Source organism: Cydia amplana, chromosome 12, assembly GCF_948474715.1.
Source record: "Cydia amplana chromosome 12, ilCydAmpl1.1, whole genome shotgun sequence".
In the NCBI taxonomy this organism is placed as follows: Eukaryota; Metazoa; Arthropoda; class Insecta; order Lepidoptera; family Tortricidae; genus Cydia; species Cydia amplana.
In genome coordinates this window covers 11,791,264-11,817,234 of record NC_086080.1, presented here as the reverse complement: position 1 = coordinate 11,817,234, position 25,971 = coordinate 11,791,264, and the positions used below count along the sequence as shown (strand labels likewise).

At 39.8% G+C, this 25,971-nt stretch overlaps 1 protein-coding gene across 5 annotated transcripts; it reads right to left on the bottom strand.

Annotated features, from left to right (window-relative positions):
• Positions 1 to 184: 184 nt before the first annotated feature.
• On the bottom strand, positions 185 to 23,397 carry LOC134653019 (septin-2). 5 transcript variants are annotated; one of them, XM_063508294.1, is made up of 8 exons: positions 22,850 to 23,397; positions 8,025 to 8,216; positions 6,919 to 7,177; positions 5,148 to 5,298; positions 3,561 to 3,726; positions 2,641 to 2,797; positions 1,174 to 1,258; positions 185 to 584 (listed from the first exon to the last, which is right to left on the bottom strand). In XM_063508294.1, the coding sequence occupies exons 1-8, from the start codon at positions 22,857 to 22,859 to the stop codon at positions 498 to 500; spliced, it is 1,107 nt and encodes a 368-aa protein (XP_063364364.1). In that variant the 5' UTR covers positions 22,860 to 23,397; the 3' UTR covers positions 185 to 497. The 5 variants fall into 5 exon arrangements, with proteins under 5 accessions (XP_063364364.1, XP_063364363.1, XP_063364365.1 ...); XM_063508293.1 differs by lacking the exon at positions 22,850 to 23,397 and adding an exon at positions 20,633 to 20,830; XM_063508295.1 differs by lacking the exons at positions 8,025 to 8,216; positions 22,850 to 23,397 and adding an exon at positions 7,843 to 7,987.
• Positions 23,398 to 25,971: the final 2,574 nt, after the last annotated feature.

Sequence of the window (25,971 nt, the reverse complement as noted above, 5' to 3'; positions counted from 1 at the left end):
ATGGCTCATTGTGTACTGGGGCCTTAATATTGCAGTATTGTAGGTACAACATCCCGACTATACTGAGTAGATGTTCTAGGCATAAGGTACTGTGTGGTTGCTTGCTACATGCAAATAATATGAAATATATGACCATGAAATACATGATGTTTTAGAGATGAATTATGCAACTTTTTTAGAAATATATTACGAGATTCTCAAAAAGAAGCGCAATATATAATGTAAACGGATAGGTAATGATACAGAACAGGTAAACTCATAATTATTAATTGCTGTGAGCTTGTGTTGAAAGTATCTACAATACAATTGTCTTTAATGCACTAACTGTACATTTTAGTCAAATAGGCAGTACTTTCTGATATTATATAATAACAAACCAAAAAATATGTAAACTCTAAATTCATCAAATTTTTCTAAAGAGGTTCTTAATATTTTTATTAGAACATAAGTGAAATAGATTGTAACACTACGCTAGAGGTACATTTGCAGTCTATAATTTATACATCTATAATACTGTCGTGTTTCTTGTCGGAAGCTTTGAGTTTCTGTTGCATCTGAGTGAGCATGTCTTGCATTCGCCTTATCTGTAACAAATAATGATATACTTGAAATAAGGAACTGCAGGTGCAACAGTTTCACTAATAAACGTTAGCATCCAACTGATTTAGTGGCGAGATAGTGGCCTCGCAGCGCATGGTGATGGTGTGTAAGTTGTGAAAATATTAACTCTCTAAAATAGCTCGCTAAAATAAACACATAAATATTTTCATTATGCTTTAACTGTTTATCGTTCTTGTAGAATGTAGAGTAATTGGGAATATTACGCGAAATTCTGCGTAGGGGGCGCCACTCCCACTACAAGTCACAATCTAAGGGACAAGGGTCTACCGCGAACGAGAGAGTAAAAATTTTGTTATCTAACCTCTCTATCACTCTTGCACATTCGAGCGATAAAGAGGCAGATAGCCGAGTTTCGATTTCGCGTTTCCCGGTAGACCCTTTGTAAACAAACCGCCTTGATGTATCAATGTCATATTTGATTGTCTGTGAAAACTTGTCAAAAAACAGTTTAAACAGTATGTATGGTATACTAAAGTCACTAGTGCTGCACTCTGGCGGCAAAACATTGCAGTAATACTCCATATTGTAGAGGGTTTTTAAATAATGATTCACCTCTTCATCCTTTTGCAGTAGCAGTCTGTCGGTGTCCGTAATGACTACTTCACTATTGTTGCCCATCGAATCCCTCTTCAGTTTCCTGTAAGTAAATATTGTCATCGTTAACTCAAAACAATATCTTTAGTAGGTTCATAATTTACAAATACTGGGTTTATTTATTGTTTTGAGCCACTACCGAACGGGATTCTTGTATGTTTTCTTTTCTTTTCGGGATTATAGATGTAAACATAAGTCTATTTATCAGTTTTATGGATATATGAGTAGATGGTGGAGATGGTGGGATCTTTGAGTAAAATCAATAATGACATGTATTCGCTCGATCGGGGTCGAATTCCCATCAGACAGTCATCCCTATTTTCTAACTGGGTTGGAGGTTGGAAGATAGATAAGAACCGCCCAGAAAGGTTGACTGAGGTAGGAAGACTGAAGTGGAGTCCAGACGAGATAATTTTTCGCCAATCCGATGAAATTGTCCGATCGAATCAGGCCGTGCGGACGCAAACGCCAATTTGATTCCCCGATCAAATCAGCAGATGCGGACACAAAAATGCCAATTTTCGAAGTTAGTATCTATGGAATGCAAATTGGTGATTAAATTGTGTACGTGTGGACGCTAGATGAGATTGGCGCCAATTATTTTCCTGATCAAATCGGTCGATTTGCCCAGCTCGTCTGGACTCTACTTGACCGACTGTCAGTCCTTTTTGTTTTGAGACTTGGGACTATGATCGCATGACACGAGTGCAATGTAAATATTTTTTCCGCCGTTTGGTCCAAAACCCTAAAAGTTTAAATCAGTATATAAAAGCATAGACTAAAACTTAAGATTATTGAGCATTAGACTTTTCATTCGGCGCGACATCCGGTGTCAAGTAGCAGTACTGGTAAATCCGCTACTTGACGCTAGATGTCGACAAAGAAAATAAGCAGCGTTTTGGTTACGCGCTGGTCAAACTGGGTCAAGGGGATTGGCGGTTGCACGAAACTGTTTGTCTTCGTTAAAGAGTTCGCTAAAATTTATTGTATGAAAAGTTTCATAGTAAACCGCCGCGGCGCGCCGGGTGACGTTGATCAGTCTGTCAAAGTATCAAGTGAGGATGGTGCAACTAGCACTTAGTGTATGATATAAGTTTTTGGCAAAAATTTCATTATTGGTACACGCTTTTATCGCTGACTGTACTTTTCTTACGACAGACAACTAATACTCATCAAGACAATTCTAAAAACCCCTAACACAATTAGGTTGCGTTGTTTCATCACAGAGTTCCTCTGGCCACCTCCTGTCTCCATCATCAGATCAGCTCGATGGTACATAATATTGCATTATCACCCGACTTACATGTGTATGCAAAATTTCAGCTCAATTGGAAACCGGGAAGTGGATCAAATTTAACTTGCAAGATTCCATTACATAGTTACATACAGATCGACCTAATAAAAGCGTGTTAAAAAGATAGTGACCCGCGCTCCCGCATGGCGTGCTGCGATATCTGCGAGATGCACTGCGCGCGGAAGTTCTCGTAGTGCACGTCTTGGGTGACGTCCTTGAGGTCCTGCATGTGCGTGGAGATCAGCATCGTGCGGAGCTTCGTGAAGTCAGAGTGTCGAGGGTTCTCCACTGGAACAATGGAAACAGTTCTCATGATTCGATTTCGTCCCACTACTTCCCAGTTCCCATCCAACTGTAACCGTGTTCTTGCAAATAAAAAATTATGATTACGATTCAAATCTATGGCTGCTCGTGCCAACGTTAGTGCAACTGCGTATCGACGCCTTTTTCCATAGCGCTGACTAGACGTCGACGCTCGCGAGACGCTAGTGTGGGGTGGCTCTTATATATATAGATGCAGGGATAAGCAAAGGTATAGAGAACTTAACTGTAATCTGATAAAATCGTAAGTTACTTTTTCGGATCTCTGGCAAGAACTCCAGTTAATACTTGGTAAGCCCAGCTGAACGTAACTTGCGTATTAGATAGCTGATGATGGAACAAATATTTGGTAAATACTGCCATGACTGATGCTTAGTTTTTAATTTCAACGTAACCATTATGGCCAGGGACTAATCATGCTGTCCCTTTCTAATGTATGGCACTATCCCTTTCGGCTGTTTAGGGTTGTCAAAAATCAAGTCCTTATCTTATCTGTGGTCGTGCACGCAAAGGGACGTCAAGTTGTGTCAACCCTAATAATTGCTCGGAGAATGCTGTGTCGAACGGAGCTGAGAATACCCATAAGCAGGAGTGTCTCCCCACTGCCACGAGTGGCGCCGCTTTCAGCTCGCGGGTCTCCTTCGAAGCCTTCACTTTTCAGCAGCGCAAGCAAAATTGGACTCCATCACCACGCGAGAAGACATCTATTAAAAAAGCAAGGATTATCTACCGTCAACGATGCCCCAGGGGTACTGGCGGCCGCGCACGCGCTTGCCGCCCACCTCGAGCACGGTGTCGGCCGCTACGACCGCGAATGGCGCCGCGGCCTTCAGTTCGCGGTCCTGCTGCTTGAACTCCTCGTCCTCGTCGCTGTCGCACTCCGGGAACTGGTACACCTGCGCAATCATTCATGGTTAGCTGAGTTCATTATCCGAAGCAGAGTATGATATCCAAATTCCAAATATATGTGCATCACCACACTTGTGCCAAATATACCAAATGTAGGTAGTAAGTAGTAGGTGTCTCAATTCCGCACGGGCACTTAAGCTCTTTATTTTAAAAAGAATTTGCTGAGGAGAGCATAGGGCTTATTAAACTTAGCGAGATTATTTATTATCTCTTGCAAATATGGCACTATCAAGAATGACCTACCTACCATTTTTAACAGACTTCTTACGCTTTTGTTTTGATTTTGGTACAACTGTATTGTAAAAAATCCGTGGGTTGAAATATTTTTCTGAAGTATTATACGATCACCATTCGTTTGTTATTAGTAATTGTGCTCTATGATATACGTAAGTACGTGCAATTACACCATAACGAAGTACATTACAGTTTCTCAATATTACGTTGCATTGCATTCAAGCTATTCCACCCACGCGATTGATGCTACATCAATAATGTGGGAGTGAGTCAATCACCTACGATTGTAGAACTGCATTGCCTATGTATCATATTTAGGATGGCTTTGAATGAATTGCGTAGGGCCACAGTGCTAGTTTAGTTATGAATTTACATAAATATGATTAAATAACTAGAGTAGTTATAAGGCACCTGCACCAAAGCAGGCCCGGTTTTTAAGCTTGCCTGTATAAATATACATGTGAATGGGTTCACATTTTGCGCTAGTAGTATAGACAAAACTGCCAGTTCATATTAAACTTAAGAAAAATTAAAATAACGATGGGTCTTTTTTCGTGCAGGTACCTTACATACACTTCGTAATTTAATTTAGAGTGTATAATAAATAAACTCTAGCATAAATACCTATTTATTTAATCATAAAATTCTCGATATGACGTTAAACTGTCGCACACTTTTTTGTGTGAAACGCTGGCTGGGGCATATTTTTTGGCCTAGACAGACAGTCAATATCAGAGTAGGATATTGACTCAGGGTGGCGGCGGAAGAATGGCTAGTCCATCAACGGCGGCGCCCACGAGCCGAGTTAGAAGGTTCACTACTCACCTACCAGGCTACTACCAACACGCACTGGACGAGCGCGGTAGGTTAATCGTCTAAACCCCTCCTCTTAACATGGTGGATAAACCGGGACGAGTGGAAGAAGAGGGGGGAGGCCTTTGCCCAGCAGTGGGACACAACAGGCTCATAATAATAAATAATCATAAAATTAATCATAGATGGCATTTAAATTAAATTTTCATCAACTTACCTCGCTAATTGTAAAGCACTTATGTCGTTTCTGCGCTCTGGCTAATTCCATTAAGTTATGATAGAAGTTTTTGATATTACTAATAAGTCAGCTGACGCATTAAAATAATGTACATATTTCTTGAATGATTTTAAAAAAGCAAACCTGTATCTGATGATCCTCGAGGTCAGCGAGTATTCTCGCTTTAAGCCGTTTGACTTCTGCCGCCGTCAAGGAATCGGCTTTCGCTATCACCACCACGATGTTCACTTTGCGGTGTAGTCGTCTCATCATCTCCAGATCCGACTGCCTTACGCTGCAAACAAACATTGTACTATACCAGGATTTCGCAACCATTTTTACCTCGAGACCCCTTGGCGCAAATGCATATAACTGTTTTCTTTATTATTGGTAAGGGATTTCGCATCCTCTTTGTCATCTCACTATTAAGTCCTTTAGTGAGACCATAAAGTAAGTCTGTGGTGAGACGTGTCGCTCTAGTTTGAGTTCCTGTATTATACCAAATTATCGAAAAGCTGTTAATGTTGGTAGCAATTCAAATGATACCTAATGATAACTGACATAACCACACCCCATATATTTGCAATTTAATGAGCTAATATGAGGTATTATTATTAAATGCTACAGACTAAAAAGGTGTCGCCCGCATAGTTTGTTTAAAAATATGAATAGTTATCGAGCCATGTTATATGTCAGTCATGTCACACAAGTGATATACTACCGTTACCACATAAGGAGCACGTATGCTTCCGCAATGCGTCTTGCTATCGCTATGTCCATGACCTAATAAACCAGAAGATTGGCTCTTTTGTTGGATAGTCTAGCGTTGGGTGTAAGTATTGGGGAAAGGATGGGAGGAGGTTACCCAAACTTCAAAGCACTGGGAAAAAAACAGGATGAAAAGAAGAAGAAGTACTGAGTGTACCTAACTTACTTGCCGCCTTATCAATAAGAACATCGGGACATTCGGGACTATCGGGAGTGTAGGTAAATCTTTTGGCGTGGTATATTTATACCTATTTGTTTTTTTAAAACATCGAGTTAGTTTTGATGAATTAAGATGGAATTAAGTGAGAAACTAGAGTTGAAGTAGGTATCTAGAGTTATGAGAAAAAAGACAAATTTTAACATCCTTAAGAATTAAGTTAACTTTGGAATGATCAAAAACAGTGTGGTGGAGTTGCAATTTTTGGAATTCGTCTATATCTAGGTATCTGTGGGAGTATAAAATGCATACCTACTAATAAATTCATACTGAGATAATGAATAACAATATTCCTAGAGAGAAAGCGTATCGAGTCTGATTCAAGGATAATGACAGTGAAAGGGTTTAATGGAGCAAATGGCCCGACTGGTAAAAGCGCTTGCTCGAATTGCTCTCTCGAATCACTTGCCTCATTACACACAATACTGAATGCATAGTTGTTTTTCTTTTCCTCGTTCATGTAACAGTGTAATGGTGCTCGCAACAAAGGCTCGCATCAATGGCGCCTCGCCTCGTCTAAAGAAATCGATTCCCATCTTTAGCAAGACATTGTAATAATACCTACTGCACCTCGGGAAAAAAGGGACTATTTAAAGCTTTAATTAATGTGAGAAGTAGGGCAGATTAAAGAGAGGTTTCTTCGCCTTTCAGGAAGACTCGAGCCCAATACTTACTAACCGTTGCTTGCTGTAAATAAAGCTGTTGGTCGCTATTCCTCTACAGTAATAGCTGTTGGTCGCTGTGCGCGTGTTGCATGTGTTTCACCCTGCAGTTTCATAAGTCTAATATCCTAGGATGTCCATTTTATCATGGGTCGATATGATAATTTCTTACCAACAGTAACTATCAGTGTTGCAGTGCAAGTGGATAAAATCATATCATTTAAGTAAATCCCACATACTATAGTTAAAAATATTATGAATTACCTACCTGTGAGCCCATGGCGGGACGAAGTATAAGCAACAATGCACTCTATTGTCCTGCATGTGTCGGCGGTTGAGCCCGCTCTCATCTGTGAAGTATTGCCGAAACTGCTCGTCAATGTAGCCCGAGCAAGTTCTCCAGGAGTCTTCGCAGTTAATGGCGTCTCCGAAGCCTGGCGTGTCAACTATAGTCAGACGCAACTTGACGCCTCGCTCTTCTATTTCCATCGTTTTCTTTTCTATACATGTGGTTTTCTCTATCCTATCTGTAACAAAATTGCATAATTTCATAGATGATTAGACGTCCATTTGCGGTTTTAAAATATTTGGATAGAAAGCAAAGTGAGTGTTATTTTTACACGCTCTACTTCGAGTTTTATTTGACAAACTAAAACAGCCAATTTAACCAAAAAACATTTCGTACCGTGTCTGTCTAATTGTATGGTATGCAACATATAATTATCTGTGACCATTTAAATTGAAAAATTGAATTAAGCCTCGCTTCACCGACTTCCGGTGCACCTGCTCCGGCAACAATTAAAAAAAACGTCTTAATATGAACAACCTTGGACGTCTGGAATTTTCCAACCCTTGTAGAGGTCTCTGAGGAAGTGGCTGTTGATCAGCGTGGACTTGCCGAGCCCCGACTCGCCGACCACCATGAGCGTGAAGTCGAAGCCTCGCTTCACCGACTTGCGGTGCACCTTGCCCCGGCAACAATTAAAAAATACTTCTTTATATGAACTAACCTTGGACGTCTGATATTTTCCTACCCTTGTACAGGTCTCCGAGGAAGAGGCTGTTGATAAGCGTGGACTTGCCGAGCCCCGACTCGCCGACCACTATGAGCGTGAAGTCGAAGCCTCGCTTCACCGACTTGCGGTGAACCTGCTCCGGCAACAATTAAAAATACTTCTTAATGTGAACTAACCTTGGACGTCTGGTATTTTCCGACCCTTGTACAAGTCTCCGAGGAAGAGGCTGTTGATCAGCGTGGACTTGCCGAGCCCCGACTCGCCGACCACCATGAGCGTGAAGTCGAAGCCTCGCTTCACCGACTTGCGGTGAACCTGCTCCGGCAACAATTAAAAATACTTTTTAATATGAACTAACCTTGGACATCTGGAATTTTCCGACCCTTGTACAGGTCTCCGAGGAAGAGGCTGTTGATCAGCGTGGACTTGCCGAGCCCTGATTCGCCGACCACCATGAGCGTGAAGTCGAAGCCTCGCTTCACCGACTTGCGATGAACCTGCTCTGGTAGTGTCGCGAACCCGATGTAATCGCGCTCCCCGCGCTCACGTTCTGTTGACAACAACAATATTTAAAAATAATTTTAGTATAAAATGAGTAAGCCAGGACGTCGTTGCAATTAGTGATGGTTTTGTTCTCGGAAATATGTTGTTTTTAGCACGGTGTCGACAATTACTGCCAGTACTAGGTCCATGGGGTCCCAGCGCGCATAAGTTTTTCGCAGAAATCGCGAAGCGTCTGGTTGACGTAACTGGTGACCGAAGAGCTGGCGGCTACCTCGCACAACGTATCAGCATTGCGATACAGCGAGGAAATGTCGCCAGCATCCTTGGTACAATGCCTCAAGGGCCTATTTTAGATTTAAGCTAGTTTTTAATTTCTTTTAGTAATACACTGTATATATCTTGTTTGTAAATAAATGATATGCGTTCATTAATATCCTTGATTAAATGATTAGGTACTTATTGTACAACAAGATCCGCGCCCTTCAGTCGAATTGTATTTTCGGCTCTATGTTGTTTGCAATGGTATCGCCAGTAAGGAAACGGCTCACAACAAGCAATAGAAATTTCAAATGTCCATTGAGTTTAATACAAAACCATTGTAAGAAATCCATCGTTCAAAGATTTTTAAGGCTTCGTCCACTAAAAAACTTATTAAACCATAGGCCCAGTACCCTGTTTGAATACACAGATAGTCGTGCAAAACCTCAATACTCTAAAAGGTTGTTATTTAAATAAAACTCTTGCATATAAGAGAAAATCATTGATCGAAATAGTTATACAACTTTAACACATCGTTATCAATAGCTTTCTCAATTAAGAACACATCAATAAAATTGTCTCTGTGATACATTTAGGCCACGAAAATAAACAAGCGTCAAGTATTTTATTAGCATACGTACGTATTAGATACAATTTCCTGATAAATTATACCTAACTATTTAACCTTTTATATCTATGGATGTAGGTAGGTATATAAATAGGTATCTCAGTCATACATTGAATACAGTCATCATTACTCCTTATAGATAAGATATGCTTCAATGAAAATATGATACACTGGATTGTTTTTTCATAAAAACAGCCTCACCTATATAACATTTAGTATTAGCATTATAATTACGGCAATTCCGTGTGTAATATCCACAAATCAACACTTCCAGTAAATGGAGCAATACCGACGTTATTGTACCTAATAATTAATGTGTATATTACAGAATCCAAGCATATACGAGATAGTGCAAGAGAATAGATATTTCAATAAGTAATGATTTTTTCCCTTTTCTTTAAAGTTTGCCGACCCAGGGGTCGGGGCCTAGGTCAGGACCTAGCGCATACATTTCTAATGTGCAACATAGCCTGTTGCATCTCGTCCCATTCTCAAAAACAAAAGAGACAGGAAACATGCTATCTAGTTCACAAAGCATGTCTGGGCTATCCTTCGTATAGGTAACTTGACTCCGACTTTTGAAAAGTCGGCATAGGTCAAACTTATATCATTGGGCCATCTAATCGGTGGTGTCAAAGAAAAAGGGCTCAGACTAATTTCATAGCTTACCAAGCATTCCACTTGGCGAACCAAGAACTCTTAAATCTCCGGCGATTTCACTTATACTTATAGGTTGAAAAGATGTGCTCTTCAAGCATTGAGGATAACATAAGGGCCCTGCCCATTCGTTAAGGTACTAGTCGTAGACAAGTGGGCCAACTGGCCGGCCGCGGCGGAGTGGAACACGACAGGTTCCCCTATAGCCTAGCCGGCCTAGCCCATCGTCCAGGGACGCGCGTGCCAGTATCGGGCACAACTAGCGGAAGCGACAAACGTGCCCGTCAATCAGCTGCGCGGCTAATTCAATATGATGCTAGTGTCCAGTGAAATTAAGGTCACTGGCAGCGCGCTTGCAGCAAGTCACCTATGAATATTGTTAGACGAAGAATTTGGGTTTTATGACACTTTTTTTTAAATAACTATACTTACCTACTTGCTCATAGTTATGCTATCAAACAAACAACACAAATTAATCAAAACATATTTTCCTTAGGTTTGCGAGTTTTAGATGTGCAAAGAAATATGTTGCCATTCACATAAATTAATATAAAAGAAAACAAAAGCCGGTCATACAATATCCAGCGCTACAAAGACTAACTCTATTATGCTATTTTATGCTCTACAAGTAGAGATACTGTAGGTCGCGTAGACAGTAGACTTGACGTTTTTAGACTAATGAAAGCCTCCGGAAATCAGTGATTTTCTAATACATGAAGATCAGTAAAAAGTTACCCCGATAATAAGCACGTTGAAATAATCTGAGTTGTTACGTGAGACTCCCACGGCCTGAGTTAAGTAAGACAATAGCTTTTCATCTTTATACATGTCATCGTATTTTCATTCTACTCAATCTATCTAGCGCACTCTGACGAAAAAAGTCAAGCACTATTGTATTTGTATTGAACAAGAAAGGGCCATTGTTTATGGAAGAAGATTTCTAAACAATGACAAATCATACTTTGCTTACCTACTTGTTGAGGGAAATCAGTCGGGTTCAAGTTTTCGTTTTATTTAACACCGCTTAAGATTATCGATGTCTACTTTAATCTACTTATATTGATAAATTTGATGTTTACTTTAGATTTTGGCTGTTTTGGGATTTCAAATCGCAAGATTAAGACATATTACACAATTAAAGAACTAAAATTCTTCTTCTTCTAGGTAGTTACGAGTCGGTATGACTTGTTTACACAAACTAAATGAGCATGTTTCTAAGCGACTGGTCCACTAGCCTACTACGTGCTTTTACCTACGTGGAAAATCACAATTAAATACTAGCAAATTAATATATTATTAGTACCTACAAAATTCAATTATATAAAAGTGAAGCCGAATAAAAAAAATTTTTTCACCTCAGCAGCTCGAACAAGGGTACTTTGATTCTTAAAAACAGTGAGCAAAATGCGATTTTGCTCACTGAGTGAGACAAAATGACATTCAAGTGACCTTTATAGTCAAATGTCATTTCAACATGCGGGGTCTAATAAAAGTTCGAAATACTTGGGTTCTATTATCTCTGTCCCTTTCACACTGTTAGCAAAAAGAAACAGACAAAAAAAAGTTAAAACGACATTCAACAGTATATTCACGGTTTATAATAGACCCCCGAAAAACTTCAGACCGCATCGTTCCAAACCACGTACGAGTATGAATTCTTAATAATTAATAAATAAAAATAAAGTTTAAGATTTCATAAAAACTGATAAAATACTATATTTTAGGTATTTTATTGTACAATTAAAATAACGAACTCAAAAACTACACAGATCATCACGCAATAGTTATTTGTACAACAAGAGATCAAAGTTTGATATTTCTTCGAGTGCTTATTTTGAGTCCCGTGCAAGCGAAAGATTCTATAATAGATTCACGAGCGTAGCGAGTGAATCTAATTTAGAATCTTGAGCGTAGTAAGGGACTCAAAAGCGCACGAGATGTAAATAACTTTGATCTCGTGTAGTACACAACATTTTTCACCTCAGCAGTGAGAACATATTAGAGAACCCGAAAAATGTATTCCTTCTTCATTACTTACCTCCATTCACTCATGTTTTCTTAAGATATACCAACAATTCAATTTTCACCTCAGCAGCTCGAACAAGGGTACTTTGCTACTTTCGTGAATTCAAACACACTCGATGATCGTACTGATTTATTTAAATTAAATTTGATTACATTCAAGTACTCCGCTCTTTACAATACTTGTGCACTCTTCAACTGCTGTCCACAGAATGCGCGCCCTCAATGATCAACATGGCGCCTAAAACCGGACCGGAAACGAGTCGGATTGGCGTTTCGTAATACTCACCTGTGATTGGCTGGTTAGAAGCGGGCTGTCAAAACTGACTAATAGTGTTGCTAGCCGCAATAATTGTGACCAGAAGGTTGCTAAATATTTAATTGTCATTAAAAATCATACCAAAATTACATTATTAATTAAAAATCATAACACTCGGCCATCCGACTCGTACACCGTCCCGGTGTACACTCATTACACATTCTAAAATTACATACTCTTATTAAGATTCCAAGATCCAAAGAACACATTAACGACTCTACATATAACTACAATCTAAATCTATATTAACTAAGCCAGATTCTAACTTTAATTTATTTATTACATATTTTCAATAGGTACCGCTTTTATGACAATGAACATTTACTATGATTATATTAATCTTATAACTACTATATATGTTTATACTAATCTCATAACATTGGCTTGCACCATCATGAAATACTAGATCATAACACTCGTGTCATTAAGCAAACACACTGATGAGTACTTAATAACGATTACATTATGAATCAATCATAGTATTCTCTAAATCTTTTGAAATCGCCTTTTTTTTAAATTCTGACAAGGGAATATTATCGTCGGTTTCATAATCTGAGGTTTCACTAGAACTACTACTAGATAAAGACTTATTTGAATCGGGTTTGAGTGAATTGATCTTAATCCAAGGTCTTAACCTATCGGCTGCAACGACACTCTTAAATAGCCTTTTCTTTTTGCCGAATCCGGGAATGTCGGCTATTTGGTACCTATCGTTGCCCAAAATTTTTACGACTTTATAGGGACCAATGAATTTAGACAACAGTTTTGTGCTATTTCCCTTGTTGTAAAAATTAGTGCGAGTTAATTTTACCAAATCGCCTTCCTTAAAAACTGCAGCGGGAACTCTTCCAAGATCGAATCTTTGTTTCTGTTTTGTCTGGCTCATCTGAATATTGTCATCGACTTCTCTCCTCAAATCAGTCATGGATTTGCGAGCGACGTCGGTTTCAACACCCAACTTGTTTGAGAGACCGTCTTGAGATTTAATACCAAAAAGAGTCTCCGATGCAGTCCTCTGGGTGGTGGCATTTATGGTGTTATTTATGCCCCACTGAATTTTTTTCAGACACACGTCCCAACTACGTTCGTCCTGACCTGAATTATGCCTCATCATGGAATTTAATATGGTCTGGTTAAATCGTTCGGCTTGGCCGTTTGCCCTAGGGCAAGCCACTGCGTTTAGGATGTGTTTGATACCATTAGAATCGCAAAATCTTTTGAAAGCCGCTGATGTAAACGAGGTACCTCGGTCGGAAATGATTCGAGAGGGATAAATGAAATCATGAAAAACCTCCTCTAATACTTTCACTGTGGTTTTTGTCTTAGTATTCTTTACCGGTTTCACAAAAACATATTTAGTGAATCCGTCTACAATCGTCAAAATATACGTATTACCACTAACACTCTTTACAAATGGACCTAAGTGGTCCACGTGAATCGTGTGAAACGGTTTGTCGCCTTTTGGTATGGGGTACAACTGGCCTTGCTTTCGTCTAGCAGAGCTATCCTTATTATACGCGCAAGATATACAGTTACCCACATATTTTTTTATAAAACGACGAAGTTTGGGGAACCAGTATTGCCCTTGAATCCTCTCAATAGTTTTGGTTACGCCTAGGTGCCCGATATCGTCATGGTTCGCGTGACAAATTTGAAAACGCGCGCTTCGGGGCACTACCAAACGCAATTTATCGTCTACTCTTCTATAAAGCTTATGGTCTTTAAATACATAGTTTTTCTTAATGTCCCTAACCTCCTCGTCATTTCCCGGCTTAAGAATCTTTACGATACGTGCTAAATCAGGGTCGGACAGCTGTAAGGTCAAAAGCCAATCATCTTTTTCTATGTTATAAACAGTGTAAGTATGTGAGTCGTTGTCGTTATCTGTCAATCTAGTATTACGACTAAGAGCGTCAGCATGGGTCATTTGTGTACCAGGCCTATACTCTATATCGAAGGTGAACTCGCTAATTTGGAGCCACCACCTGGCAATTCGAGGTACTAAGTCGCGCTTGGTCAACGTTGTCCTGATAGCATTACAGTCTGTCACGACCTTAAAATTAATTCCTAATAGGTACACCCTAAACTTTTTTAGAGAGTTCACTATCGCCAAAGTTTCTAGCTCATACGAATGCAAGTGACGCTCTTCCGGAGTGGTCTGCCTACTAAAATAGGCTACTGGTTTCAACACACGGGGATTCTCTTGCCACTGTAGCAGTATCCCAGCCACTCCAAGAGAGCTTGCATCCGTATGAAGCTCAGTGTCAAGTTTAGGGTCGTATAAAGCTAATATTGGACGATCGATCAACATACTTTTTAAATTGGTGAACGCATGAAGCTCTACTTCAGACCATCTAAATGCCACATCTTTCTTCAGTAGATTTGTGAGTGGTCTAGCAATCTCGCCAAAACCTTTCACAAATCTCCTGAAATACCCAGCCAGGCCTAAAAACTGCCTAACCTCGTGCACTGTCTGAGGAATAGGAAATGTCTTGACTGCCAATATTTTATCTTCGTTGGGCCGAATCCCATCAGCCGAGATTTCATAGCCAAGGTAATTAATCGTGTTGTCAAAGAAGCGACATTTTGACAGTTTAAGTGTAAGACCATTCTCCCTGATGAGTTTCAAGACATCTTCTAATCTCTCAATACCTTGCTCTAAATCACCAGATGGCACAAGGATGTCGTCCAGATATGCCAATGCAGATTCAAATCGCTTCGATCCAAGCATTCGGTTAATAAGTCTCTGAAAGACTGCCGGCGCATTAGCAAGGCCGAACGGCATCCTCTTAAATTCATAGTGCCCATCTGGTGTTACAAAACCTGTGAGACGTCGACTATCTTCCGCCATGGGCACCTGGTAATAACCAGACGCGAGATCTAGAGTGGTGAAAAAGCGGTTACCACTTAAGTTTGACAACTGGTCTTCGATCAGAGGGAGCGGGAAGCAATCTTTTTTAGTTTTATTGTTCAAAGCCCGGAAGTCGACACATAATCGTTGTTCACCCGTTTTTTTTTTTACCATTAGGATGGGACTGGCATAGTCCGAGTTCGACTCTTGAATAATATCATTGCTCAAAAGTTCTTCAATTGTGTTGCGCACCTGCTCCCTCTCAACATGCGACAGTCTATAAGGCCTGTAGACTACAGGCCGGTCATCTAATAAGTCTATTGTCATCTCAACATCTTTAGCCGACCCGATTTCGCTCAGATTTAACGCAAAACAATCACGGTAGGACTGAAGAAGCGTATGTAACCTATCGACAACCTCTGTACTGACGTCCTTTCCTACCTTGATATCGTTCTTTTCAATTGGCTCTAATGACGAGATGTCGCAGGAAATCCGATTTACATGGCGAACTTTCTTTTCTACAAATGGTGAAGCCCTGGCCAAAAGAACCTTGGAGTCCAATGTCAACACATCTTTAGCTAAATTGGTCAACACTAAATGACCCCTCCCATCCTTGATACTATAAGCACCCTGATGTAGATGATATTCCTTTCCAGGTTCACCGCAACTATGCCCTTCAACATAAACATCACCGGAAAAAGCGGAATCTTCTGAATACACTTCGACAAGGTTCACCCCCTGTATCTTGGTAGAGTTAAGAGTCAACAACTTCACAGAATTATCTTGTTGCATTTCATTTATCGGGCTCTTATAAAAGAACAACTTACAGCTGTCTTTCAAAACCGTTACGAAAGGTAACTCTGTGAAATTCTGACCAATCAGTAAGGGCGCCTGTAATAACTCATCACTAACCACTAGTACTTCAATGGAAGCTTCAACTTCGTCAATTTTTACAGTCACAAAGCTCTTATAGACGGGAAACACCAACGACTCTCCAAATCCTTTTATTGCAGGTAGTTCCGAATAACATTTTGCCAAATTAATTTTCTCGCCCTCGGATTCCCGTATCAAGCTACACTCACTACCAAAGTCTACGTACGCTACATAATCGCCGCCATTGACACCAATTTTTCTAAAAAACTTATCATTGGTATTGCGGAATGTGTAGATCCTAAGAACTTTGCGCTCTTCACCAACCGTGCTCTTTCTGCTATCATTCCTAAGTTGTAAAGGACTAAGCTTGCAAGATGCAGAATCGTGACCTACCCGTTGGCATTTCTGACATTTTACTATGGGTTGAGGACATTTACTAAAAGAATGCCCCTTTCCGCGACAATTGAAGCAAGTCATAGAGGTTTCGCCTGAAGGACCCGAAGAGTTCTGTTTGGGCCCGGCTTCACTACGTTTCCTATTAAAAGACACGTCAGGAGGTCGTTGCGAATTGAGATAATCCAATAAGTCTTCTGGTTCCTCACAATTTAAAGTTTGGGCACCGTTCCTAACGGACTTATCTAATATGCCGTGTACTATACACTGTACCGCTTTCTTTGCTCGGATCTCACATCTGTTTAGTAAAGTTAGCTTATCGTAGAAATACTCGCGATAATGCTCACCGGCACGCGTGGTCCGAGCTAGCATTTCTTCGAGAAGCCGACCATAATTTTGCTCGTTTGGGAAGGCTTTTTTAAGTTTCGTTTGCCACTCCTCCCAGCTATATACTACGGACGGTAAGGACTCGAACCATTTTTTAGCAAGTCCCGCGAGTTTTTGAAGTGCGAAATGTATGGTCTGCTTCTCGTTCCACTCATATATTTTTACACATTCGTTGACTTTATGAATCCAGCTATCTATGCTTTGTGCTTTACTGGAGGGATCAAATTCTGGCACCACATTATTTAATTGACTGTTATTCAAGTGATGTGCCTTGTCTTTGTTCCCTCCTTGCAAAGAACTGATAAGCTGTAGTACCTCATTGAATGTGACTCCTTGTGGCGGGGCTGCCTCGACTGGTGGAGCAGGCTGTCCTTCTGGCGCGTCGGTAGGCTGTTCAAGTACCGGCGTGGCAGCATCTGCTGGGGCAACATCCTCGACAGTCCAATTTGCCGATGGAACAGTTCTGCGGGTCTTCTTCGTTGATCCTTGGCACGAAGACAGCATCTCTCGTCTCCGCTTCTTCCGTGTAACTGGGGTGTGCTCGCGTCGTGGGCCGTTAGATGTCTCATCTTCGATATCGGACGCCATAACCTCGGGATAAAATTTGAAATAAGTCACAGTTCAATTTCCAGCTCTCAAAACTCAAGCTTATTTGGTTTAAAACTAAAGACTCGAAGCGCAGTCTCGCACCATCGAGTCTACCATCGAGTCTACCATCGAGTCTACCATCGAATCTACCATCGAGTCTACCATCGAGTCTACCATCGAGTCTACCATCGAGTCTACCATCGAGTCTACCATCGAGTCTACCATCGAGTCTACCATCGAGTCTACCATCGAGTCTACCATCGAGTCTACCATCGAGTCTACCATCGAGTCTACCATCGAGTCTACCATCGAGTCTACCATCGAGTCTACCGTCGAGTCTACCGTCGAGTCTACCGTCGAGTCTACCGTCGAGTCTACCGTCGAGTCTACCGTCGAGTCTACCGTCGAGTCTACCGTCGAGTCTACCGTCGAGTCTACCGTCGAGTCTACCGTCGAGTCTACCGTCGAGTCTACCATCGAGTCTACCATCGAGTCTACCATCGAGTCTACCATCGAGTCTACCATCGAGTCTACCATCGAGTCTACCATCGAGTCTACCATCGAGTCTACCATCGAGTGTACCATCGAGTGTACCATCGAGTGTACCATCGAGTGTACCATCGAGTCTACCATTGAGTCTACCATCGAGTCTAAACTGGAAAAACTCCAACTTACTTTATTTGCTACCCACGTGGCCTTCTGTTACACAACCTCTCTAGCTAATAGCAACACACGTGGTCGCGTAGCTGACTATCCAAATAATCGATGTTACGCGCACAAAGCCTACTAGCAGCTACCCACACGTGGTCACATGCTACTCGTAAATACCTATTTATTGAAACATCACAGGCCCATATGGCTCTTGAGCGGCAACGCACATAGTCACGTACTAGCTAATTATTCGGCGATATATTACAGGCACACATGGCCTCCTAGCAGCCACACACATGGTCGCATACTAGCCAACTATTCAGTTTTACTACAGGCACACATGGCCTTCTAGCAACAACACACATGGTCGCGTACTAGCGAACTATTCTTTGTTTTACTACAGGCACACATGGCCTCCTAGCAGCAACACACATGGTCGCGTACTAGCCAACTATTCCTTGTTTTACTACAGGCACACATGGCGTTCTAGCAGCAACACACATGGTCGCATACTAGCCAACTATTCTGTTTTACTACAGGCACACATGGCCTTCTAGCAACAACACACATGGTCGCGTACTAGCAAACTATTCCTTGTTTTACTACAGGCACACATGGCCTTCTAGCAGCAACACACATGGTTACTGATTAGCTACTACTCAACCAACCCACTAAACTTTCAAAAGACACACGTGGCCTCCTAACTGCATTGCGCTCTCTTGTTCACATGTTAGCTATTCAATAGTATTCATCCGAATAAATTTTACATTATCGTTAGGCACTTACTATACATAATATATAGTCTTGTTTTAAAATTGCAGCAAGGTTCACTTTCACAATCATCAATTTAAAGATAAAACAGCATAAGATTTCAAAATAACATACCTTGCTTACTTGATGTTCGTCCCCTCTTCTGAGATTTCGTGAATTCAAACACACTCGATGATCGTACTGATTTATTTAAATTAAATTTGATTACATTCAAGTACTCCGCTCTTTACAATACTTGTGCACTCTTCAACTGCTGTCCACAGAATGCGCGCCCTCAATGATCAACATGGCGCCTAAAACCGGACCGGAAACGAGTCGGATTGGCGTTTCGTAATACTCACCTGTGATTGGCTGGTTAGAAGCGGGCTGTCAAAACTGACTAATAGTGTTGCTAGCCGCAATAATTGTGACCAGAAGGTTGCTAAATATTTAATTGTCATTAAAAATCATACCAAAATTACATTATTAATTAAAAATCATAACACTACTTAGAAACAGTGAGCAAAATCGAATTTTGCTCACTGAGTGAGCAAAATCGCATTTTGCTCGTTTTGTCTCACTCAGTGAGCAAAATGCGATTTTGCTCACTGTTTTTAAGTAGCAAAGTACCCTTGTTCGAGTTGCTGAGGTGAAAAATTAATTATTTTACTTTTAAGAATTTTTACCATAGTTGACAAATAGTACGTATCCGCAATTCGGACCGTATCTTACAAAGATTTTTTTTGTTGTCAAAGTTGGCGATTGAAGTGTCAGTTAATGTTTGTTATTTCTATATTATTTTACTGGAATTTATTATTACGTTTTGTTTTTGTGTTCCATTGCGGTAATTAAACTTAATTGTTTGTATATCTTAAGAAAACATGAGTGCAGGTATTAAGTGATGAAGAAGGATTACATTTTTCAAGTTGTCTAATAGGTATGTTCTCACTGCGCTGAGGTGAAAAATGTTGTGTACTACACGAGATCAAAGTTATTTACATCTCGTGCGCTTTTGAGTCCCTTACTACGCTCAAGATTCTAAATTAGATTCACTCGCTACGCTCGTGAATCTATTATAGAATCTTTCGCTTGCACGGGACTCAAAATAAGCACTCGAAGAAATATCAAACTTTGATCACTTGTTGTACAAATAACTATTGAATCTTACACAATTCGACCTAGTTCCACAGTAAGCTCAATAAGGCTTATGTTGTGACTTGTGGCCCACAAGTTATGGGCACTCGTACTTGACGACGACATACATGCCATTTGGCATTAAGTCCGCCATTTGTACATTTTTGTATGTATTTTGTGCAATAAAGTTTAAATAAAATAAATAAATGCATACATATACCGGGTGTGGTCTGTAACACGAGGAAATAAAAAAAACCGGCCAAGTGCGGGTCGGACTCGCGCACGGAGGGTTCCGCACCATCAACAAAAAATAGAGCAAAACAAGCAAAAAAACGGTCACCCATCCAAGTACTGACCCCGCCCGACGTTGCTTAACTTCGGTCAAAAATCACGTTTGTTGTATGGGAGCCCCATTTAAATCTTTATTTTATTCTGTTTTTAGTATTTGTTGTTATAGCGGCAACAGAAATACATCATCTGTGAAAATTTCAACTGTCTAGCTATCACGGTTCGTAAGATACAGCCGGGTGACAGACGGACGGACGGACGGACAGCGGAGTCTTAGTAATAGGGTCCCGTTTTTACCCTTTGGGTACGGAACCCTAAAAATTAGATCATACTCTTCAAACGGTTACAAAAATCAAAACTCAAGTTATTTTTAAGTCGCTGAATAAATGTTGATCAGTTTGAGGCATACAGTCTACAGTTAAATTTGTTGCTCCTGTTACATGCAACAGCTAGTCTGTAAGTAGAAAACATCCAAAACTCAAAAATAATGGTAATGGAATGGATGGTTAAAAATTGAAATATTATATAAGTAAGTGAATAGACTGAATCAGATCATTTAATAATTCCAATATAGGTAATAACATAAAATAAAGGGTAACTGCGCCAATATTAGGCTTGTTATGGTATAGATTTGTGATGGTACCTATTGCTGCCGTTACTTACGAATTTTTATTATAGTCGAGATCTGGGTTCCATGGTTATTGTCTCCATCGCAAACTTTTTCCGTATTCGGATCTTTTTTGTCTTTATCGCTGATATTAATATCATAAATAGCAAATGAATCACTCTTTTCCATTATGTTAACTATATCTGGTTTCTCCAATAGATGTATCTCTAATGAAACAGTTCACTGGGATTTATTTTTTATTTACGTGTGATTGGTATGTTAATCATTTTTGTAGCTTATCAACAATGATCTCACAACCAAGATACGATAATCTATCGTAAAAAAACGCGGGAACTTGTTGCGCTTGGTTGAATAGTAGGTGAAGGGGGAGTAGATTGGGTGCGCGGGGTTCGAAAATTGTCGCGTATATGCGAGGGCGGGAAACGCGCGGCGCGGGCGGCGCTCGGTCGACGCGGTGTCGATGCAACGCGCGCGCACGGACTGCTCGCGCGCCGCCCGAGCTTCATCGACCGGCGCGGCGCTTGCGTCACTCATTAGCTAACAAATTTAATAACTGCTTAATTTTACCCAAAATACTACTGAAAGCGGATAACGTGTAGGATAATATGTTTGAACAGGTGGATTTTAAGCAAAAATAACGGTAACTTTATTAAAACAAAACATTAGGAAGATTAAGAGAGCGTTCAGCGGCGCTTGGCGTTTGTTTTGTGTACGTTGTACACATAAGATAAGAAATTTACCGTTACTGACGTTTAACCCATTTATAAAAGTAACTCGTACAATGTTTTAGATAATAAGTTAATAACACTTACCTATCTAATCTACTGTAAAGCAAAAAAATGCAATTTTACTCTGCAGATGATTCTACTCTTTACATGGCACTATGTTTAGAAATTGTGCAATATTACGGGAAGTCGCCTGTTTATTAGGGCACCGTATAAAATTAACTTCATGATGGTAATAAAAAGTAACTATGTAGACTCTATTTCATATTCTAAGTTCGCACAAGTTCGCACAAGTACGCACGTTTAAAAAAAGTAGAGCTAGAGCTACAAATTAAATTAACAAGTTGACAAGGCGTTACCTCACCACTTGTTGCAACAGTAAAAGAAACTAATCACATAGGTAGTTAAGTAGCAGATCATAGGTTAAAGGTGCTTACGAGGGTCTTCCCAAGCTCTCATTTTGTTCAATTGCAAGACGCGATTGAAGCATATATCTTACCATCTTCCGGTGGCGGTGATGCAACCCTACTCTCAGTTCAAGACAGCAGACAGTAGGTACATCGAAACTTTTTAAAAACGCCCTTGTGTCGAAGACAATACAGTATAAAAGATCTCATTGTACCTATTCAGTTACATTCTCGGAAAGAACAGGTCTAGTGGTCTCATTTCTGTTTTATAGTTCAACGCCTACGCTCATTTACTTAGTTCATCTCTTGACCCTAACCCGTAGACATTTAGTACAGGCAAATGATGATTTAAAACAACGTTTGATACCTTATATCTATATTTACAACTAAATATTTTAATGTCACCTATATGATAAAGTTTATTCCAAGATAATCCCGTAAAATTTAACTCTTGGATAATTTATCAGTTGGTTTCATTAAATAATTAGATAAAATTTGGTATTCCTTTGCGATAAACGATTTATTACAATAAGTCATATACATATTACCTAATTAATAATTATTTATTTATTTTTATTTAAACTTTATTGCAAAAATATATACAACAATGTACAAATGGCGGACTTAATGTCAAATGGCATTCTCTACCAGTCAACCATAGGGCCAAACAGAGATACCTTCAATAATAATTATCAATAAGTTCCTCAAAAAAATCCATGAAAAAGTTTAAATGGTAGGTAATATGAGGTAGGTACTAGGTAACTATGAAGTATGAAATACAAACTGTAAGCAATATGAGTTTCGAAGTTCCGGTAGTTTCGGTAATTGTTAAAAATGCCTAATACCTACGCCCTCTCCGAAAACAGGGACCAATACATAATAAGTATATAGTAAGTATTACCTACCTTAACCAAACTGTAAGCTTCTGCTATGGAAACCAATTATGCCAAACAAAAGATCTGGGCGGAAGTAATGGCGCTGAAAAGGGCACTTCTCAATCTTTTCAGTCTATGGAAATGAGAAATCCTTCAGCCATAGAGCTCAATTTCAAAATAGAGAGTTCTATAGAACTACTAGGAATTACCCGCTGAAAACGTTGAAATTAATTATCGACACTTACCCATCGTCATGTTGTTTAATGAGGAAGAACTGCTGAAGGTACTAGGGGTACATACACTATGAAAATTTTAATCAATTTTCATAATTTATATTTCAGTTTCCTCATTAAGAACGTCTTCATTTTTTCTACGTATTGTTTATGTTTTAATTCTGCGTTATTGATTTACAAAAATTTTAGAATGTTTTCAAAACCGATCGATCGATTTCACTCAAGTCACTGCCTTGTCTCCGAGATCCCAAGTTCAAGATTCACTCCTCGACGACTTTCAATCTCCTCGTCCATTATTATAAATTGCGCAATTCACGATAGATTTTCACCAAAACAAAACTGCAGTTGCAAGTAGTATTATCAAACATTATTCTACACTAAACATCTAAAACGATAGCGAAATTAAAGTCGCGCGACACTTAACTAAATATCACGATACTAATCCTAAAATTTGTATAATCAAAAACAGTAGAAAAATTCAAGAAAATAAAATCACATTGTTTGTGCGCCGTGCTGTGCGTGTTGCGTTACGTAATGTGAGGGTCCCGGTCCGGGCGCGGGCCCTCGCCTAGCTCGCTCCCCGCGCGCGCGCGGGAAATCTGCACCCTTCGCGAAACGTTTTATTCTGCTCCGTCTCAACTGCACAGCGTAAAATGAGCCTAGGAATCATTACAACTATGCGTAGCCGAAGCTCAGCTTTATACTGGTTCGCTGGTGATAAAGCGTTACGAATGTTCCGGGCCCGGCGCACGCAGCCCTCTGGAATCGATATCCTCGAGGCACCCTGTACGCCTGCGCGTACCTCTTGCCCTTCTTGCTCTAAATGTTATACTGTGATGTTTCTATGTGCATTTTTCCTTGCCCTACATGCATTGTAGTAGGTACGCCGCGCCCCAGTAAGATTCAAGGTCGTTCCATGGCCGATCATTGTAGTTTTATATCTACCCATGTAGGTTACTAACATTTTCCGGTGTTGGGATGGAATATCATCTCCGCCTTTAACAAAAATTACAAAAGAGCTCAAACGTAACGTATTAAACCTATCTTACTTATTTTAATTAGGTAGGTAGTTATATTAATTACATACTTTACTCATATGTTATTTCCTGGACACGATACCTAATATCGAAGTACCTATAATGATAATTGACATTAATAGTAATCAACTCTACTTTATCTTCAAGCTAAATGGTCAGGATTGGCAACGGTTAAGAACCGCCCACAATGGCCACAATTCAAAAAATGCAGTTCAATAAAAAATCTGTTATTTATCGTCACTTTGTAAACATTCAAAATACAAAATTCACTGGTATGCATACTTATAATATAATATCTGGGAGACCTGGGATCTGGGAGAGGTGGGAGTTTGTAAGCTCTACATGTGTTATGGCTCCTCTACACGATGGGCCAGCGCCGGCCACTCCAAGGGACGTATTTATGCGTTAGAGGGAGCAAGTGATATTGCTATCTCATTCTGCCGTATGGCTGCGTCCCTTGGAGTGGCCGGCGTTGGTCCACCGTGTAGAGGAGCCATTAAAATATTCATTCATTTGCTCGGAAAATATATAAAGATTAAAAACTCAAAAATGCGCATTTTCCCAGAAACAAGACCTATATACCTACTTAGATAGATTATTCGCCCCCGAAAACTATATAGCAAATTTCATCAAAATCATTAGAGCCGTTTCCGAGATCCCCGAAATTTTGCTGGATTCATGTATTTATTTTTATATCTGGCCCACGACGAATATTATTTCGTTGACGACAAAACCCTAAAAATGAAGTAATGGAGGTTATATTATAATGTTGATCAACCCTAAAGATCTGTTCTGTGTAATGTTATGGACGTTATCACATAGCGCCTGGTAAAAATAAATAGCGACGACTGTGGGCTTAGTATTCGTAGGTACCTATATAGCGAAGCTGCTGAGATATGAAGGATGTGCGTCTTGAATATTTCGCTAGTCTCTGCCTAATGTCAATTAATAATTAGCAGTCACCATAAAAGCTACTATTTGATATCCCAGAGTCTCACCGATGTCGATGTATGTCGAGCCTCACCGGATGGAAAGTTCTGCTCTAACTAAACAAGCCATAGAAATAAAAACCGTAGACCGTAAACCATTTCTTCTTTTTATATGGGAAAAAAAATTATCGGGGCTTTCTTAGGCTAATAGATTTCATTCTTGTTAAAATACCTTTTCCTTGGTTTTCTCGGTCATCTAAATATTTTTTCTTCACACCAGCTTACGAGCTGGCGCTGGTGGGGGAAAGGTCTTTATTCTTTAAAAACTGATGAGGAAGTTGCGTTCTATCCACAAGAGTGGCAAAGTAATTTGAAGTAATAATTCTGGTAAAATTGAATTTTAAGTGATGATTTTGAGTGATAAATACTTACCTTCGTTTGGATTCGAACAGTGTGGTGGTGTGGTGAATATTTTTCTGTTTCACTCAGTATAAAAGTTTGTTTAACCCTCCCAACGCTCAAGATTCCACTTTTCGAATCTTTCGCTTGCTTGGGTACCTATCACTATCGGTACGAGGGGTTAAAAAACAACTTTGTCTAGGGGACAAAACAACAACAACAAAAACAAAAATAAATAACTATTTTGTAGACTACGGATAGATATCTAATATTTTCAATATGCTGGGCGTGTACGGTTTGTCACACGATGTAAAATAAAGAAGCAAAGACAGCAACATCCACAGGTTAAAAAGTGGTCAGTGCTGAGTTTTTATCCATGTAATAAGTCAGCATTATCCACTTTTTTACCTGTGGATACATATCTCACAGTGATATGAACACTGGGCACTGAAAGTATAAAAAAAACAAGCTTTGTCTTAATTTATTTTGACATCGAGAGAAAAGTGTCACTTAGTAAGTTATTACGACTTGGCACCGACTTCAAACATATCAGTTTCTAGCGTATATAAAAGGGATACTTTTCATTTTATCCTTTTTGAAGTCGGTTTTTTTGAAGAAAAAACAATTCACATCATTTTAACTCTTTGGGATTTTTGAATTGATCTGGTATTATTTTTAACAGTATTATAAAATAAAGATATATATCTAAAAACACACTCAAAAGAGCATTACGGCGCGGCGTACCAGACCAGAGTACAGATTTACGCTA

Excerpts from the sequence above, each read along its gene's own strand:
- LOC134653019 (XM_063508293.1), bottom strand. The coding sequence starts at position 20,765 with ATGGAAAAGAGTGATTCATTTGCTATTTATGATATTAATATCAGCGAT. Across the intron at positions 5,299-6,918 it reads GTCCCGCCATGGGCTCACAG|CGTAAGGCAGTCGGATCTGG; the intron begins GTAGGTAATTCA and ends GTTTGTTTGCAG. Across the intron at positions 2,798-3,560 it reads CCCCTGGGGCATCGTTGACG|TGGAGAACCCTCGACACTCT; the intron begins GTAGATAATCCT and ends CCATTGTTCCAG.